Source organism: Lotus japonicus, chromosome 1, assembly GCF_012489685.1.
Source record: "Lotus japonicus ecotype B-129 chromosome 1, LjGifu_v1.2".
In the NCBI taxonomy this organism is placed as follows: Eukaryota; Viridiplantae; Streptophyta; class Magnoliopsida; order Fabales; family Fabaceae; genus Lotus; species Lotus japonicus.
This window is the reverse complement of record NC_080041.1, coordinates 89,677,161-89,697,421: the sequence shown is the minus strand read 5'-3', so window position 1 is coordinate 89,697,421 and position 20,261 is coordinate 89,677,161. Positions and strand designations below refer to the sequence as shown.

General features: G+C 35.2%; 3 protein-coding genes across 5 annotated transcripts; 2 read left to right on the top strand and 1 right to left on the bottom strand.

The window, feature by feature from the left end:
- Positions 1-853: 853 nt before the first annotated feature.
- On the bottom strand, positions 854-1,599 carry LOC130727623 (caffeoylshikimate esterase-like). Its single transcript, XM_057578817.1, has one exon. It carries the CDS (start codon positions 1,577-1,579, stop codon positions 1,163-1,165), a length of 417 nt encoding a protein of 138 aa, XP_057434800.1. The 5' UTR covers positions 1,580-1,599; the 3' UTR covers positions 854-1,162.
- Positions 1,600-7,010: 5,411 nt separating this feature from the next.
- Positions 7,011-8,006, top strand: LOC130727622 (lachrymatory-factor synthase-like). Its single transcript, XM_057578816.1, has one exon. It carries the CDS (start codon positions 7,287-7,289, stop codon positions 7,788-7,790), a length of 504 nt encoding a protein of 167 aa, XP_057434799.1. The 5' UTR covers positions 7,011-7,286; the 3' UTR covers positions 7,791-8,006.
- Positions 8,007-17,434: 9,428 nt separating this feature from the next.
- Positions 17,435-20,261, top strand: LOC130727614 (F-box/kelch-repeat protein At3g23880-like). 3 transcript variants are annotated; one of them, XM_057578803.1, is made up of 3 exons: positions 17,435-17,455; positions 17,570-18,705; positions 19,908-20,261. In XM_057578803.1, exon 2 carries the CDS (start codon positions 17,597-17,599, stop codon positions 18,680-18,682), a length of 1,086 nt encoding a protein of 361 aa, XP_057434786.1. In that variant the 5' UTR covers positions 17,435-17,455; positions 17,570-17,596; the 3' UTR covers positions 18,683-18,705; positions 19,908-20,261. The 3 variants fall into 3 exon arrangements, with proteins under 3 accessions (XP_057434786.1, XP_057434784.1, XP_057434785.1); XM_057578801.1 differs by having other exon boundaries at positions 19,911-20,260; XM_057578802.1 differs by lacking the exon at positions 19,908-20,261 and having other exon boundaries at positions 17,570-18,709.

Sequence of the window (20,261 nt, the reverse complement as noted above, 5' to 3'; positions counted from 1 at the left end):
TTTTTCAGTTAATAAAGAAAGTCTTATTTCCCATCATCTAAGATTTATTCCGGGACTCATCACTCACCATAAGAAAGACTTATTTTAGATTAAAAAATTACCTTTACCCCAGATCCTACAGTCGGTTACCCAAAACATCAATTAAAAATTATATTCCACTTAACGATAGGCCGACCTACTTAACGTCAGCTTACCATCAATCAGCATCGGCCTCGGCCGATGCTCAAATCATCGGTCAACTTAGTGCCTGCCCATCGTCAATTAGTGGCGATTCATATGGTCAACACTAATTTCACTGACTATAGCGTCGGTTATGGATCGAACTCACCTCATATGTCCACAAGTTAGCGTACGCCTGGCCGACGTTAACCTTCGACAGTTACGGATTGAACTCATCTTCATGTTTTGCTATATAACTCATAAGTTTAGTTTGGATCAGTTAATCACTCAAATAAATAAACATCGATAGAGCAAATATTCTCATTTTCATATGTACTCCCACTCATATTATTTACTAATAAAAAATTTTACATGTAAGTTCTCAATTATATAATCATACTTATTTCTTTCTTAAAACATTTAAAGCACCAGCGTATATAATTTCTTCAAAACGTTGTATAACACTAGAAACCTAATTTTCTTCTTGGTTTTAGTCACTTTTGAATTTCTAAGATTGTTACAATAACCTTAATTATTTGAAAAATGTACATTTTAGCAGTTCTATCATTTTACAGGTTGAAATCAATTGGAGTGCAGATTGCAGAACTTGTATGGCCTCACCTCTATTAGAATTAGAGGACTTCTCAGCTGCATACATAAGTAGATTATCACAATATTATCTTAAACTGCTATATAAACAGATAAATAGTAGCAACATTTTATTTCTCTAAACAAATAAATAGAATAAGAGTTCTAGTTGAAGGAATTCTGCATTCTACAGAGACTTAAAAAAACTACTGAAATTTAAGTCTAATAAATTTACAAGTTTTTCGATGGCAAAACAATCCCCAAACGCCTAAAACAAAAGATGAAGAACCTATCTGCTTCCGCCACTCCTTTCCGGGCGACTTCAATTTTCTACACTTAGCAGAGTTTGGAACCTTTAATCTTTCTCTTTTTTTTCTCTTGCCTTTTCTATTAGCACCCCCAACCATTTGACAATTCAAATAGTAAATAATCTCTTCTCCATCCAGTTGATAATGTCCAAAGCAATCTTTTCGCGCTCAGGCTCAAACAGAAGATCGTGCAAGAAGCCATCATAGAGCTTTATGTCTTTGAACTCTGAAGCTGCCTTGTTGTACAGATCCTGTGAGGCCAGCGGATCAGTTACCTTATCAGCAGTTCCATGCAGAACAAAGAACGGCACCGTCACAGACTTAAAGTTTCGCATTAAGTACGATGATATCCGAAGTATTTCATGGCCAGTTCGGACCCTTATAGGCCCTGTGTAGACCAGAGGATCAGAGTACTTCGCCAGCAATGCTGCAGGATCCCTCGAAACTGGAATGCCCCGTTTGTTTGCTCCTTTGAATTGGAACTTAGGAGCTACCAGCGAAAAAAATGGAGCAACAGCCTGCATCAACACATCACATAGATCCTTTTAAGACAAGGATACACAAAAAGCCGCAAAGAACAGTCCATAATAATAAAATATACTGCAGTGCAAAATTATAATCTTAAGAATTTAGAAGTCAATGAGAGTATAGTAGTGACAACTTGAAATAAAACCATGATCAATACTTTAATTCAAAGAAGAAAGGTAGGATGCTGAATATGAGAAGGGATGGTTGCGCACCCTGATCAAACAGGACCATAGGCTAAGGAAATAAGAGCAAGGTGAGAAATAATTCAAGACACATTTTTATGCAGTTACTGATAATAAAGAGGTGAATCTAATCCGGTATATATAATTTAAAACTAAAATAGCACCTGCGATTGTGTTCAATCTGCTTCCAATTAATAAACACCAAATGAGTCAAGGGTTACATCTAGTTAGAGCTCAAATCATACTACTGACTAAGGTTTGATTGGGACAGTAAGAAATTGATAGTAATAGTAGATACTTGATAGCATCGTATGTTGCAGCATGTTTTTAAAAGCAAGCTTAAGAATAAGTAGGAGCTTGCAGAACATAGCTACTGAACACAATAAACAATCTCCCAGTATACAGTCTCACAACATGTAAACTGAATCAAGGGAAATCACTTGAAATTGAAAATTAAAATATCACTTAACTTGTTCCAGAAAAGTCAAACAAGGACTACTTGTAACACAGTAACATAAGAGAGAAAACAAGCTCCCAAGATTGATTTTAGGTTATGTCAATCCTTAAAAAGGTGATCCATTTGATCCTGAGGTTTGATCAGCGTGTGGGATTCAGCCGAAGGCATCATCCTCCGATGCGTCCTCACTAAGATAGCCTTTTTCTTTTTCAGCGTGAGGCTCTTGAGTGTGGTCTTGTTCGGTGTCGGATTCAGAATCGCAATTTTTACAAAAGAGTAAAGAAACAACTTCATCCTGGGTTTGATCAGCCAAATTGTTCATGGCAACTGGTTTGCCATTGTTCTGTTGGTGGGTGATCCATTCAAGCCTTTCCTTGAAGAACAATCTGCTTCTGGCAATAGAGAACAGATCAGGAATGTAGAGAGAAATTTTGGTTTCTGTTTTCTGTATTCAAAACTGAGGCCAAATGACTCCTTATAAAGGAGTTTGTTTCAGCGGGACCCCAGCCAGGGGCTCCGCCCCTTGGAACCCCGCAATCTAATCGCAGTCAATTATACGTTGACTCAACAAGCGTGCACTCCGCACTACCCTAACTCGTGTCCGAGCTTAACGCATAATCGCATCGGCCTACAATAAATCACATTACTACTAAAATCCATTGATGATACTAAAATCACCAACAAATCCCCCCCATTTTAGTGTAATCCTTGATCTACTCAGTATATATAATAATATATACAAGTGTATAACACACAGATATAACAATCAAACAAATGCATAAATGAAAATGTATTGCGATTGAATTTTCATCTTAATACAAATACACATTTCAAATACTCGAGAATCGGGGTGTCATAACGATTGAACCCGTCAACCCATTTGAATATCTGAAGATATCGTACACATATGTTTCTATAACACTCTACTATTCATACTTGACACTTTACAAGCCATGTGTCCTTATCCATTAATAAGCATATAGGAAGCCAAGTCCAAGCTTCTTGAAGCGGAAAAACTTCATGCTCACATAGGTGATCCTTTTAATCTTGCACCTGCATTTGCAATTTTTCAAAGAACCATTAAGAAGATATACTTCAACCTAGCCATCACTTGCAGGTCTGAGCACATACCTTGGGAAGATAAACACAATTGATCTTTCCACATTGAATTCTGCTTCTAACGTTATATTAGAAGGGAATTGGGTATACCATAGATAGTAGATTTAGATGGACTTTAATCCCATCCTAATTACCGACTTTTTCGCTAAGTCTCTAGCTAACCCCTTCGTCAAGTGATCAGCTAAGTTTTGTTGCGACCGAACAAACTCAATGGATATCACCCCATTCATGATTAAATCCCTAATCATACTATGTCTAACACCCAAGTGTCTAGACTTTCCATTGTATATTTGACTATAAGCTTTAGCCAATGTGGCAGCACTATCACAACGGATAGAAATTGGTGATATCGGTTTAGGCCATATTGGAATCTCATATACCAAGTTTCTTAGCCATTCCGCTTCTTTACCAGCAGCAGCTAATGCTACACATTCAAATTCCATTGTAGAACTAGTTATACATGTTTGCTTCTTGGAAGCCCATGAGATGGCACCTCCCCCAAGCAAAAACACCCATCCACTTGTAGAGGATGAATCCTCAACATTATTTATCCAACTAGCATCCGAATAACCCTCTAACACCGAAGGAAATCCCACATATGACAATCCATAATTCATAGTACCCTTCAAGTACTTTAATACCCTAGTTATCGCATGTCAATGATGTCTACTAGGATTACTAGTAAATCTGCTCAACTTTCCAATCGCATAAGCAATATCCGATCTAGTGCTAATCATAGCATACATCAAAGAGCCTATAGCTCTTGAATATTCGAGCTGATCCACAGGTTTACCTGTATTTGACATAAGCTTTTCTCCCGGATCCATGGGAGTACTAACCGGAGAACAACTTTCATGATTAAACTTCTTGAGTATTTTCTCAATGTAATGAGATTGCGTAATTACAATCCCCTTATTCTCCCGTTTAATCTTAATACCAAGAATAACGTCCGCTTCTCCCATATCCTTCATGGAGAACTTTGATGACAAAAAATTCTTCGTCTTATCAACTTGATTTTGGTCGGTGCCAAAGATCAACATGTCATCAACATATAGACAAATGATAGCTCCTTTACCAGATGCATCAAATTTCCTATATACACATTTGTCAGCTTGGTTTAGAATGAAACCACTAGACAAAACAACCTCATCAAACTTTTGATGCCACTGCTTCGTAGCTTGTTTTAGCCCATACAACGACTTAACTAGCTTACACACCTTATGCTCATTACCAGGCATTACAAATCCTTCAGGTTGCTTCATATACACTTCTTCTTCCAAATCACCATTCAGGAATGCAGTTTTGACATCCATTTGATGAATCACTAGATTGTGAATAGCCGCTAAAGCAATCAACAATCTAATAGTGGTGATACGAGCAACTGGAGCATAGGTATCAAAGTAATCAATCCCTTCCTTTTGTCTAAAGCCTTGGATAACCAATCTAGCTTTAAACTTATCAATTGTACCATCGACTTTCATCTTCCTTTTGAAGATCCATTTGCAACCCAATGGTTTGCAACCTGGTGGTAAATCAGATAATACCCAAGTATTATTTTCCATGATAGAACCAATCTCTTCATCAATTGCTTCTTTCCAAAAAGCAGAATCTCGAGATTTCACAGCTTCATCATACGTTCTTGGATCCTCCTCTATACTATAGCAATAATAATATTGATTATCAATCTGATCCTTTGATCCTTCAACTAGATATAATTGAAAATCAGACCCATAAGATTTAGGTTTTCTAGCTCTTTTGCTTTTACAAGGTTCGAATGTCTCACTTGGTACATCATTTGAATGATCATCCTTTAGATATTCATCCGAATTTGGTATAGAGTACTTTGCTCTAGGCGTAGAAGAGAAACAATTCTCATCAAATATGGCATCTCTCGATTCTATAATCGTGTTAATAGAAATCGAGTCATTAGGTTCTATAACATAAAACCTATAAGCCTTGGAATGCTCAGCATATCCAACAAAGATGCAAGCTACACCCTTTTCACCCAAAGTTTTCCTTTTAGGGTCCGGGAGTCTAACCACGGCCCTGCAACCCCAAACACGTAGAAATGTTAAATTGGGTTGTTTCTTATACCAAAGTTCATATGGGGTAGTCTTGTTCCTTTTATTAGGAACCCTATTTAACAAATATCAAGTCGTTAACATGGCTTCTCCCCAAAACCAGAGTAAGATAACATGGCATTCACCATTTGTTAGAAATTTGGGTATGATAATCCTGGAAAAACTTCGAAGAATCGTGTTCGTACACTTTCCGAACAAAGTATTTCGACCCTAATCTTGTCTGGGTTCACGAAATCCTTGTTAGGATAATTCTTGAAGAACAATCTGCTTCTGGCAATAGAGAACAGATCAGGAATGTAGAGAGAAATTATGGTTTCTGTTTTCTGTATTCAAAACTGAGGCCAAATGACTCCTTATAAAGGAGTTTGTTTCAGCGCGACCCCAGCCAGGGGCTCCGCCCCTTGGAACCCCGCAATCTAATCGCAGTCAACTATGCGTTGACTCAACAAGCGTGCACTCTGCACTACCCTAACTCGTTTCTGAGCTTAACGCATAATCGCATCGACCTATAATAAATCACATTACTACTAAAATCCATTGATGATACTAAAATCACCAACATAATTCAAGAGTTTCAATCATTCATTTTCTTACTTCCCAATACATCATTTATTGAATTTCATCACTTCAATTATGCAATCAAATGAATGTTAATGGTTGGATTCTTTTTCACCTCCGCCTCCTTTATTTCAAGAAATTTTCACCACCTCCATTAACCGAATTTTTTTTTATAGAATCGTTTGTAAAAAAAAAAGCGATTCTAATTCCAATACATAAATATCTTTATTACACTAGTATATTTAGGATAAGTTCACAACCCCTTGAAATCAGAATTTAGATAATTTAATTTAATAATTTGTTTTTTATTTAGATTAATCTTAGTTATTGATTACAAAAATCAAGGGTCTAAATCATGCTTGAGAGAATCGTGAGAATATTGCAATAAACTAATTCAAATTGTCAAATACATAGAATCGTGAGAATTATGCGGTAATCAATCCAAATTGTCAATTCATTGGAATACCGGTCTAAGTGCCTATAATACGAGTATCATAAGCGTCTAATTATCATACTCCCTCCGTTCCAAAACGATTGTAGTTTAAGGGTTATGCACAAAGATTAAGAAATCATTAATTGATGTTATAATTTGACTGAAACACCCTTATTTAATATGAGTTATATGAAAGAGAGAGAATGAAAATCATTGGTCAACTAATTGGTGAAAATTGTGATTGGTGGAATTAAGAGGTGATACTTGGGTGATGTAATATTAAATGAGGGCATGAATAGAAGAGAATGAGATAAAGTGCTTTGGATATGTAAAAAAACAATGGTTTTGGAACAAAATAAAAAAGTTAAAACTACAATAGTTTTGGAACGGAGGGAGTAATGTTTTTATTTCAATAAATTTATGTGAAAAGCACTGATTAACATAATTAACGCACTTTTAAAAAGTTTATAAATTGGTCAAATAAACTTTAAGTCGGTCAAATAAGCTTTAAACTAACATAAAACTCTTACCAAATAAATTTTAAACAATTATAATTTGGTCAAGTAAATTTGAAGTTAGTCAAATAAGCATTTAAGTTGCTTGAAAACTTTCCTACACACATTCTTGGTTTAGATGGAAGACTGGCATTGCCTCAATTTTATAAGGTACGAACTGGGAATCAATCACACCAACTAGGCAGCTATAGTATCATTCGTTTTATCATGTTCGTTGTTGCAAGAGTTTGCGTAATAACACTCCTACTTAGTGGTGCTTGCCTACAATACAATAATTGCTTGATCACAAATCTCAAGACTCAAGTCTCTGAGGATCTCCATAGTCCCCTTGAGTAAATAGCTACAATATCAGAGAGCCATGGCAGAGGAATCTAAGCTGAAATGGGAAGGCAAAGCCATTGTTGAGCTTCCAGGCACAGGCGCAGAAGCAGTGTGGCCCTTTTTAGAGGATTTCTGCAACCTGCACAAGTGCTTCCCCATTGATACTAGTTACCAAGTTGAGGGGATTCAAGGCCAACCTGGTCTCATCCGCTACTGTGCTTCCACCATAAAAGGGGATGATGCTGCTGATGAGACAACCATCAAGTGGGCTAAAGAGAAGCTGCTGACAATTGATCCCGTTCAACGTTGTTTGTCCTATGAAATTGTCGACAACAACATCGGATTTAAGTCTTATGTGGCCACACTGAAAGTAGTCCCGGTCAACGGGGATGATGCTAAACTAGCAGGGTGCAAGATTGAATGGGGGTTTGTCAGTGATCCAATGGAAGGGTGGAGTTTTCAAGATTTGAAGTCTTACATTGAGTCCTCTCTCCAGTTCATGGCCAACAAGATTGATCAGCTTGAATGCTCTGAGAATTAACAAAGAATCAAGTAAGATCTATATGCCAGAATGAATAATCCTGGCGGGGTGTGTGTGTCTTTAGAATGTTTGGAACTCTTTTGAAGTCAAAATCAATAAGCATATCAAAGGAGGACAAGAAACCTGAAAACAGTTTCATCATAGAAACTTATAGGTTTTAATCTTAATTGTTCGTAATTATAGTTAATGGTCTCTCATCTCTCACAATATAATAAGTTCTTTCACTTGATACCAGTCTTCTGTTGCTCTTAAGACACCTCTCAACAATTTCATCAATAGGGGCATAACAAATCATGAAATAAGATACATTGATTTGCAAATGAATGGAATTCTTCGAACGATATAATATTTTGCATAAATAAATTTCATCCAATTGTGTGAACAAGATGGAGCAAAGTTACCAAGAAGACTCAATTGCTCAATATTTGGTAAAGCTTGCTGAGTGCAACATTTTGTGCTCTAAGTCTGCATATCTGCAATGAATGGTAACAAAAGATAAAAGTGGATTAATGGTTTGCAAAAAAGGCCTCAGGAGAAAAAGTTATGGGCATTATGTCCACACGGGATAGCACTTATAAGCAAAACTGCAGCAGCAAAACATCTAGCAACAGAGGGTGTGATTCATTGCATCAATCAACACATCAATATTACAAGAGTTCTTTTACACAGCCAAGAGGATTCTAATACCTGCACAAGGTGTTTGCAGAGTAATGACAATGCTATAAGACAATAAAATTCACATTCAAAATTAAATCAAACAATTTCTTATCATTGTTTTCCAATTCGCCAAATAGGTGACAATTGAAAAGTTATTATCATGACTAAAGGGCGCATACATATCTTTTCTGTCCCAAACAAAACTGAAACTGACGCTAACATTTTAATACACATTTTTATTAACCTGTAATTTTCTGTTTCTTTTTAGTTTAATTTACATGAATCTTAACTTTATTCTTTAAAAAATCCTCAATCACAGTTTTGAGAGACTACCTCTCCAAACTTAAAAAATTCGCCATCATACATATTTCTACAAAAGGCTCCAAAATCTCAACCACAACCTTTCCTACAATCTCCACACACACTATCTATCCTACAAGCCCCTAAAGTCTAGTCCAAAAATGCCTTGAAAAGGTTTTCTTGCTTCTTCTTCAGAAAAGAGAAGCACATAGGGTTTCAAACTGTTGTCTCCTAAATCATTCTGGGCAACTAGAACAACAAACAATTAAGATAAGAAAACAATCATGAAATTAATTAGTTTAATTCAAGTTAGGTTTAATTATTTGGCAAAAATAATGACGTTGTGATCTGATTTAGGGTTAGTTTGTACTATGTGTGTACCTCACAAGACATTGGAACTGGAACTTGGTGAGTGTTGTCTCGTGAATCTTTGTCGTGGTCGTCAAGTTTGAATTTCTTATTCGGTGAAGCAAAATCTTTCTCAACTAAACCAACAACAACAACAAAACAACACAGGCAGAGGCAACATATATAAGAAAACATACATGAAATTGTTGTGGTTTAGGATGGTTTGTACCTGAATCTGAATCTGAATCTGAATCGTCATTGTGATCTGAAAGGAGCGCGCCGAGGGGTCTGGAATTGGAGATGGCAGAGAGAGAGAGAGGTACCGGAAATTTGGGGCATGAAGTAAGCGCTCACACGGTCACACCTTGTTTGAAAATTTAAAATTTCATAAAAATCTCTAATTTGAAGAAACTACACAAAATAACTAAATGAATATGTTGGAAAGTTTTAAAAAGTTCCTCCAAACCTTTTTCCCTATTTTTAAAATTCTCAAACAAGGGAGAATTTAATTTCTCCTCTTTCTTCCATTTCATCTCTCTAAAATCCAATTTGCAAACAAAATTTTATGAAACAAGAGTGTAGGTTTTGAAATGATCGAAAAAAGAGACACTAAAGTTTGATTGTTGGAATAAAATTCAACATATAGGGTCACACATGTAATTATTAAAAGAGTAAAATACACTCACCCCCCTTAAGGTTTGCAAGAATGACACTCCACCCCATTGTTTTTTAAAATCTACACTCCATCCCATTTTTTATAAAGGCAAAATTTAGTGACGAAAACAAATTCGTCACTAATAAAAAATAATTACTAATTAGTTAAAATTTAAATAAATTAAATGCATATACACTATCATACATCAATTTATGAAAATAATTTTACTGAATTAAATTAAAAAAAAACCATTCACTCTGCCTGTTAAGTCCACATCTCATCTATCTCCAAATCGCATTTCTCACCACAAACGGTCACCACCAAACCTTTGCTCCCTTTAACACGACGAAAACCATCCCAGAATGTGAAACCCCATGGCACCACCATGCCTCAAAGTTTTGTTGCGACCTGAACCCCAAAACGTGAATCGCACATCCCCAAAGTCACTTGTTCAACTACTTGTTGTGAACTTCACCCCTTTAATCAATTTTAGTCAATGTTCTTCCCCCTTCCTCTTCCACCTTCATCATCTTCTCCATAACTCATATCCTTAAACCCAGAAATTCAAAACCCTAAAAAAATTGTATGTTCATCATATTCACCTTGTTCTTCCTTTTGAATTTATGGGACTTGAGTTACGGAGGAAGAGGAAGAAGGTAGAAGAGGAAGAAGGTGGAAGAGGAAGAAGATGAATGTGGAAAAATGAGGACTAAAATTGATTAAAATATATTTCAAGGGACTAAAATTGATGTGAAAAAGTCCACGTGGCTATCCTTGGCTGACTAGGCTTGCCACTAGACCGTTGACCGGTCAAAATTGAGCCAAAGAACTTAATTAGATTAAAAAAACAATTTTAGGGACCCAATTTGATGCAAAAATTTTACAGGGACCATATTTGATTCCTTTTACAATTTCAAGAACCAAAAGGTTATTTAAGCCTTTGAAGAAACTACACAAAATAACTAAATGAATATGTTGGAAAGTTTTAAAAAGTTCCTCCAAACCTTTTTCCCTATTTTTAAAATTCTCAAACAAGGGAGAATTTAATTTCTCCTCTTTCTTCCATTTCATCTCTCTAAAATCCAATTTGCAAACAAAATTTTATGAAAGAAAAGTGTAGGTTTTGAAATGATTGAGAAAAGAGACACTAAAGTTTGATGAGAGCGTTGTTGGAATAAAATTCAACATATAGGGTCACACATGTAATTATTAAAATGTGTAGCCATTATTTATAGAGTGATCTATTTAAAGTGATCTATTTCGAATAAAGGTTTTAAGGACTAAAGGGTATAATTGTCATGAAATTTTTTGTGCAGAGGCATAAGTGATATTTTAATTTGTTGAGGGGTCAACTTGAAACTATCACAACTTAAGTCTATAAATAAGGCCATGGTGCCCAAATTTCATTGTCATGAAAAAGTCTCTCTTTCCCGCTCTCTTTCCCCCTTCTAGAGAACATCAAGTAACTTCATACATTAAAAATCTGGAAGACCATCCATCCATTTTATGTTGCAATCATTTACAAACAAGGGATTTAGGTACCCTTCCGCTTCTAGTTCTTATTCTGAAGAATTTTTATTTAACTTTTTTTGGTACATCAGAAAGATAAATTGCATCCGCTAGGAATCGACCTCTGAACCTTCACCTACCCAACTCATATGTCCCCAGCTCTCCTATACTTTAATTTTATTTTTTTTTACTTTTTTAAATATTATCTTATCATATCTTTTTGGTACATTATCTTATCTTATAATACTATAAACTATTTTCGAAACAAAAAAATAGTAACTCCTATAGGTGGCATCCTCTCATGCTTTTCCTTCGTTGACTTTATTTCTCTCTCATAAAGCAGAAGATGTTATATTTTATTTTTCTACATTTTTTGGAATTTTGAAATTCATCTTTTTCCTCATTAACATTTCCAAATATTATTTTATCTAATAATTAATAATGAACATAACATCATTCATCTATAACCGATAGTTGTGAGACTAATCTCCTCACAATTAGCACATTAAGCAGTATGAGACTGACTAATAAATTTTTTCCATTCATAATACTTGATATTTGAACCCCCACTGCTTGCTCAAAATACAAAATGTTAAACAACTGTATCTACCACTTTGATTAAACAAATTAATAAAAAATTAAGATTAACATTGAAGAAACGTGATCCCAAAAAAAAAAGAGGAGAGTGTAGGGTTAAAATTTAAATTTATATATTACTAATGATAAAATTATAAAATGAGAAAAAGATACCCATAAGAATATCAAAATATACTAAAAGTACTATTATATCTACTAATCTTTTAAGGGAAGAGAGTGTAAGTTTTGAGATCAAATGTGAGAGGAGTGTAGTTAAAGCTCCTCTTAGACTTAGTTTGAGGGTTTTTGAGGGAGAGAATGATAAAACTTTGAGGAGAAGGGAATGAGAGGGGAAGATAGGAGGCATGAAGGTAAGCCCTCACCTTGTTTGGAAATTTAGAATTTCACAAAAAACTCTAATTCCTCCAAACCCTTTTCCCTTTAAAAAATTCTCAAACAAGGGGGAGTTTTATCTTATAACTAAGCCTCTTTTTTCCTTTCTTTCTCCACAATCCAATTTGCAAACAAAATTTTATGAAGAAGAGTGTAGGTTTTGAAATAATCGAAAAGGATCGGAGACTAATGCTTGATGATGAGAGCATAATTTACTTTTTTTTCCCCTTAACTTCACACTTTCTTTCTTCAATTTTATTTTAGTGGAGTGTACCCTTAACCATTTCTTCTAACCCTGAATTTCATAGGCATATTATATTATTATGAATGATAATTTGAATTAAATCTTTTTATACATTACATGCCCATTGCTTATGTAATCTCTTACATTATATTTTCCGGCATTCATGTATTCGGCATCTTCTTGATAGGGAGAAAGCATCTTCATCTTTTATAGATCCTCCTCGTCTCCATGACTCCATATGTAAATGTAATAGCTATGTAATTTTTTAATATCTACTTGCACGAATCAATTTATAATGCACAATGGCAGTGGTACTGTCTAGCTATCTGCACAAATGGAAGAGGTGAAGCTTCTGGTTTTTGTGGGAAGCCCATTTGTGTGCAGGGTGCACATTGCTCTAAGGTTGAAGGGAGTTGAATACAAATATCTTGAAGAAAACTTGAGCAATAAAAGTTCCATAAAAGTGATCTGCTCTTGAAAAGTAACCCAGTTCACAAGAAGGTTCGTGTGTTTGTTCACAATGAGAAGCCCATAGCAGAGTCCCTTGTGATTGCTGAGTACATTGATTAGACATGGAAAGCAATCCCATTTTGCCTTCTGAACCTTACCAAAGAGCCTTGGCTCGTTTTTGGTCCAAGTTCATAGATGACAAGGTATGTATGAGGAGTAACTAATTCTTTTCTTGCTTTGTATTGATTCTCATATAAGTTTCACATTAACTAAGAGATGATGAAGATAGTCCTTATAAATGGTAGAACAACTTTTTTTATGCTAACTTTTGAGCTAAGTTATGTCTCTTGGATTCTAATAGATTTATCCTAATAGTAATTATTTTAACTAGTGCAATAACCCGTGCGTTGCACGGAATTTTATATTAAATTTTTTTAATAAATAAATTAGTTTTCATATATATATAATTTTTTAATTATAAATAAGTTAATCATATATAAGTCAACCGTGTAATAATAATATATGAAGAGAAAAATTGAATAAATAAATGAAATTATGTTATATACTTCAAACATTTCTAAAAACTTCCTTAAACATTACATTTACAGTACTGGTCTGTTGTTTGCCCGCCTCATCCAATATACAAAGTTTAAGACGCTTTCTTGAGCATTCTTCAAAAAAATGTTGCAATAGCTCACATTGAAACTCATCACCTGAATGGAATTGTCTACTTTGCAGATGATGATAATGTCTACTCAGTGGAGCTCTTTCAACAAATGAGAGAAACACGGTAATTTTAGTTTCCAGGATATTAATTTTGTTTGCTGCGCCTCTTTCTCCTTTTCTTTCACTATAACCACTCTGATGCAAATTTTAGTCAAATATATTTGTATATGTACTGGTAGAAGCTTAGTTACTGGGCCAATTTTATCTACAAGTGCTAAGCCCGATAGAGTCATTGCTGAGTTTATGCTTGTTGGTTATATTTCCTATTTCGAGAGTATTCTATTATTTTAGATGTTGACATGTGTAGGGCTATCCATGTTTCATGGAGATGAGCCTCAAACATAAATTTTTTAATTTTGGTTATGAGAAGACACCCAGAAAATTGACCTTTTCTCTCCATTTGCTTCTGTTCTTTAACTTTCTTGCATTTTCTCTTTTGTTCTTATTTGATGATTTGGTTTGATCAAGATTCTCTGTCCCCAAATAGTTTCTCATTCTCATGAGATTGTGCATGTCAGTTAAAAATCACTCATGTGTAAGGTATATCTATGTTTTTTTTAATTGACATGACATAATTTTATTAGTTGAGATAGGAAATGAGACACCATTTAGAGATAGAAGATCTCGATCCACTTTGGTTTGGTGCTTCCATTGACAGTTGAACCCAATGTTAACTGTAACATTATTAGTGTTGTCGATTGATTTAGTGTCATATTTTAATCTTCAGTCAATTTCTAAGATAAATATTACCCATAGACATTGCTTCTGCATATTGTGAAATGAAGTCAGAATGGAATTTTTTTTCCTTCTATTATAGGATAACCCTTAGCAATCAAGTTTTAATTATCAACCATGTTTAAAGTTCTATGCTGAATGTTTAAGCATTTCATTCCTACAATATTTTTGCTTTTGTTATGGTTTTTTTCATCTCATCAGTTGGAAGATATCCTCATTGATTTGCAGGCGATTCGGAACGTGGACTGTAGCAAGATAGGAAGGAGATAAAAGTACCATTGTCTTGCAAGGGCCAATTTGTAATGGAAGTCAAGTAATTGGATGGCACGAAAATGAATCAGATGAAAATTCTAAAAGATTCCATGCTGAAATGTCAGGTTTTGCCTTCAATAGTACGATACTCTAGGATCCAAAGAAGTGGCACCGTCCCACTCTTGAACCTATTAGGCAGCTTGACTCAGTCGAGGAAAGTTTGTGGGTTAGTAACTTAGTACATCTTAGTCTTTGCTAGTATTAATTTCAGAAATAATGCGCGGTTCAACATTGTTCTATATGGGATTGAAATCCTTGTCCCCACTTGGGGTCCTTCCTTGCATATCATTTTAAACCACGCATTTAAGGTTATAATTGTCATATTCATGCCTACATGTCACAATTTTATTGGTGTGACAAGGAAAGGGACACTGGCGAGAGAGGATCTTCATCCTTATATATGACCTCACGTTATGGCACTCCATCTCTCTTGTTTTTTTTTTTTTTAATACAACAAGAAAAAGGATAATGGCGCGCACATAAAGAACCATCCAACCTGAAATGAAGTTTTGATAAATTGTGAATTTGTTTTTCAATATGCAGGTTAGCACATTGATTGAGCAGGCTGTTGAAGATGAAAGTCAAATGGAAGGCTTAATGAACAACTGCTCTAGTGTTATGGTTTGGCATATTCATATTGAATCATCTTATTCCTCCTATCCTCAGAAATGGACTGCAAAGAACAACCTGGATGCCATTTTTCATCATCCACTTGAGTGAAGTTCTTTGTAAAGAAGTAGGGAGAAGTAAATCTTCATATTTTTCACAAGTTATGAAGGATTCTGCATTGCTCCAATGGCGGCTCAGATATCCGATTCAACGTGACTTATCCCTACAAGTCAATTAATTAATAGTTCATTTTCCCCTAACAGCTTGTATATTATTATTAGAACTAGCCAGTTTGTATTATCCATGGTCCAAAATTGTGGAGCGTGTTTAATTTTGTAGTGTCTATGGCAGAAACCATAGTGTTTCAAGAGGAATTGGCCCGTTGGTACTACTACTAGCAATCACAAAATTCAAACTGCTACATTAAGAATTAAGATGGATCTGTTCATATTCAATCTCATTAAATGAAATAGCACATTAGTTGAAAAATATAATTTGTAAGTTTATGGACCATTCTCAAGTCGAGACCATTTGTGGACACTAAAAGTGTAATTAAGCCTCATTTCATGTAGTAGCAGCTCATTCTCAGCGCCCAGCGGCTATAGGGCTCCGTCCAGCAGCTGGTATCGTCAAGGTGCACACAGACGCGGCGTTGAGTGGGGACAAATTAGCTATAGCTTTGGCCTGGTTGCTCGTGATAAAGATGGTGAAATCCTTGCAGCTCCTACTTCCTATCCCACAGTGGCCATGACAGCAACTATGGCAGAGGCATTAGCTCTAAGGTGGGCGATGATTTTGGCTTTCCAATTGGGTTTCAGGCGAGTCTAGTTCGAGACAGATTCACTACAGCTTTATCAAGCGTGGAAGAAGCGGGAGTGAGATTCGTACTTGGCTATTATAGTTCAGGATTGCTTTAGTTCTTGTCGTTATTTTGATTATGTTGAACTTTCTTTCATTTGTAGAGAAAAAGGGATCCAGAAGAAGGAATCTAGTAGTACACGGACTTGAGAGATTTGTTTAAAAAGAAATTATAATATCATCCTAATTTAGCAGAATTTAATCCAATGAATAAGGGAAATTAACCCAAAAAAAAAATTAATCCACAAGCTAGCCTTAAAAGTTATTAAATATCATATACCTTCAACTAAAAGTAAATGATACTATATGATTATTGTGATAAGACCATCCACAATGGATGGTTGAATCCTTTGTTGAAATGTGTTTAATTGTGTTGAACAGGTTTAGTGGTTTGTTGAAATTGGTTGAAAGGGGAGAGAGAGGGTGATTTTGTTGAAAAAATTAAACATGTGCCCAGACAAGGCGTGTCTGCAGGGGAGAGAGAGAAAAATTTTCAGCCCCTGCCACGTGGCTGCTTCTGGTTGGTCCGTCCGGATTTCGTTTTTCCTTATTTTTTGAACTCAATTATTTCATAAAAAAAAATATTTTCTGAAAAAAAAATTATACCAAAATTCATGATTTTTTTCTCTCTATAAATAGAGACTTGGTTCGTTTGATTTGGACACAGAAAAAAAACCAAGTTTTTTCACTCTCTTATTATCTCTCTCACCATCTTATTTATCTATCTATTAGCATTTGTATTGAAATGGATCCCAACAATCCCAAAAAAAAAACAAATTGTTAAGTGTTTATTGTTTTAATTTAATTTAAATCGATAATTGTAATTTTATGTAATTATAAAAACAAAAATATAAAATTAAATAAAAATTTGAAATAAAAAAATGGTGGGGTAGGGTGAGTGGTGAGTGGTGGGGTAGGGTGTTGAGAGTTAAACAAAACTATTGGAGTGGGTAATTGTTGAAAGTTTGTTGAATTGTATGCACGGTTGGGCATCTAAGTATATTATTAATGTAGGATGGAGAGTATTAGTCAAAGTATTGAAAACAAAATCCAGCCCTTCCCTAAGTAAACAAGAGTATTCTTGTTTTGCAGCACTTGCACCCAAAATGGTCATTGCCGCCAACATACCAAGCCACAAGCCTTTGAATGAAGGAAAACTCCTCCAATTTCTCACAAGCCCAAAATCTAAGGCCCTAAAATTCCTCATAGAGAAAAAGAAAAAGGAGGCGAATCACAATTGAGTAAACGTGCTGTGCTGCTTCCGTCGACGCCTTATCTGTGTCTACCATCGAGGTAAGTCATTTGATCGATCACAATTGTAATTTGTAAACCCTAAACCCAAACAACAATTGCTATTGCTACTGTATCTATCTATCAATCTCACTTTGTGAATTCAATTCAATTCAGATTCAGATTCAAACACTGCATATTGACATGGATCGAGATTTGATAATTGAAATCCTTTTGAGGTTACCGGTGAAGTCTATTGTACGATTCAAGGCTGTGTGCAAGTTATGGAGATCTCTCATATCCGATCCCCTCTTTGCATCATTACATTTTCAACGTGCTGCTCCTTCACTCCTTTTCGCTGACTCTCATGCCATTCGAACCATTGACTTAGAGGGACCGCTTCAATCTCATCGTGTTTCTCAACCAATCAATTGTCACTTTTTGTCTAATTATCATGATTTATCCTTGCCTGACAACCGTATTTCGATTGAAGGTTCGTGTAGAGGCTTTCTGCTAATCACCTGGATTATTAATATTAGTCATCAGCACCCGTGGAATGATAGTCTCTACCTGTGGAATCCATCCACACATGTCCACAAACCAATACCATCATCTCCTGTTGTTGACACCAATGTTTTTAATCATCTATTTGGATTTGGTTACGATTCCTCGACAGATGACTACTTGGTGGTTCGAGTGCCCGTGGCGGACGGTAACCAACCTACTCATTTACCAGATGTGCAGTTTTTCTCATTGAGAGCTAATATGTGGAAATATACTGAGGGTGTTGATTTGCCTCCCTTGACCACTATTGACACTTGTACTGGGTTGCTCTTTAACGAGGCTATTCACTGGGCGGTTAGTAACTGGGTCGATGGTGTTACGACCATGTTTATTATTGCCTTTGATTTAATGGAAAAGAGACTCTTAGAGATACCCATGCCTCATGGTCTTCTTTTCCCTTGGTTTAATTTGTGGGTGCATGGAAGATTTTTAAGTCTATCAATTATGCAGAGAGATGGTACATGTGAAATATGGGTTATGAAGAAATACAAAGTACAGACATCTTGGACCAAGACTGTTCTATCTACGGGGAGCTTTCACTTCCCAATATGCTCTACAAAAGGTGGTGATATTGTTTTAGATTCTGGAACAAAAGTGAAAAAGTATAGTGATGAAGGAGTAGAACAAGAAGAACAACTAGAGTATCCGAACCATTGTGGTTTACTAGATGCATCAGTGCCCATATATACAGAGTCAATGCTTTCACTCCCTGATGTTAGCGACTGAAATCTCCACAAGAGCTTCGATTTGTAAGTAAGCTCCTCAACTTTCACTTTCAATTTGTTAGAAACACATTTATTTCCCTTTTAATATGCCTTCTATTATAGTTGTAATGTTTGTGGAGTTATAGTTCTAGTCGTTAAATATCTGGAGATTCATCCATGCAGTAGGGAGTTTTTTAATGGCTTTTAGAGGCAACTTTGGACTAACAATCCTAACCACAAAGACTCTAATAGTTGCTGTTTTGGTTTGGATTCTAACTTTGTGGAGCCTTACTATGCTGGATGTAGTGAACTCCTTTTCAAAGATGGAAAGACTAATAGTTTCATATAGGTAACAACCATGGCAATATAATGACACAAAACCTATCATTGATTACAATTCTAAGATGACAAGAATAGGATTAGGCTCACTCGAAAATGAAAGTAGGAAAATGGGTGATTTTATGCCTATTGTGATTTTGGTGGAGGGATAGGAGATCCTCTGCAATGAAATTCTAAAACTGAGTTGTTGGAAGCTGTTCTAAAAAACCTTAATTATGGTTGTGGCTTTCGTTATGCTTTCAATTCATTCATTCATTACTACCCACAATGTGAAGAAAGATCCATTTATTATTTGAAAACAAACATATAGACATTTTAAATAGGTTTCTTTTACTAGAACAATGTGTGGAAATGATGTACAAGAACAGTATTTAGACTTTTAATTCTTAATATCAAGTTAAGTTAAGGAATAATTGATCATGAGATGGATTGTCACGAAACTTACTGTAATTCAGAAAAATCAATTTGCTAGAAGTCCATGTTCAGTTTACTAGCTCAAACAGCTGCATATATCATGAGGTCATGATGAGGCTGCTAGATGGCAAAGTAATCTGCAGTGGTAGAAGAAGAATAAATTCAAGGGCATGTAATTTGATCCATTTTTGTGAGGCTCATCTAGGAAATAGTTCATATCACAACTAAGGGCGTATTTGAATAAGAATCTCAAAAGGGTTACAAAATTATGGTTTGATCTCTTACTTTGGTTTCTCGTAATAGCACTTTGACAGATCTTAATATTGATTACTTGGAAATGAATTGGTATCAAATGTTGTTTCATATTGTTGATAGTGATGGAATCTGCTATGTATTTTAAGCTTTAATCTAATGAGAGATTTTTTTAATTATAAGTATATGAAATGTTATGGTACTTATGATCTGAGTTTTTGTTATTGATTTTGACTTTTGAGCAGCAGTTAGTGGGGCTGGTAGCATCATTCACGTATATTGGTGAAGTGATCAATGAAAAATTGGCACAAACAGAAGCTGAAATCCTTCATTGAGGTCCATGGAGAAGAAAGGAAGCCATGGGGAGTCCATTAGGATCTTGACTACAAGGTCAATTGATTTCAAATCATTGGAACAAATGTTTTATTTGCAATTTAATCTCTACCAATAATAGCTCGGTTAATTTATTTGTAATCAGAGTTTTTTTCTACATTCTCATTATATTTTGGATTAATGGTATATTAAACTATTTGTGTGACAACTTTTTTTAATTGTTAGAACATTTATTTATATCAACTCACATATTCAATTCTTGC

Bases quoted from the DNA above. Each gene is read 5' to 3' on its own strand.
- LOC130727623 (XM_057578817.1), bottom strand. From the start codon at position 1,579: ATGCAGGCTGTTGCTCCATTTTTTTCGCTGGTAGCTCCTAAGTTCCAA.
- LOC130727622 (XM_057578816.1), top strand. From the start codon at position 7,287: ATGGCAGAGGAATCTAAGCTGAAATGGGAAGGCAAAGCCATTGTTGAG.
- LOC130727614 (XM_057578803.1), top strand. From the start codon at position 17,597: ATGGATCGAGATTTGATAATTGAAATCCTTTTGAGGTTACCGGTGAAG.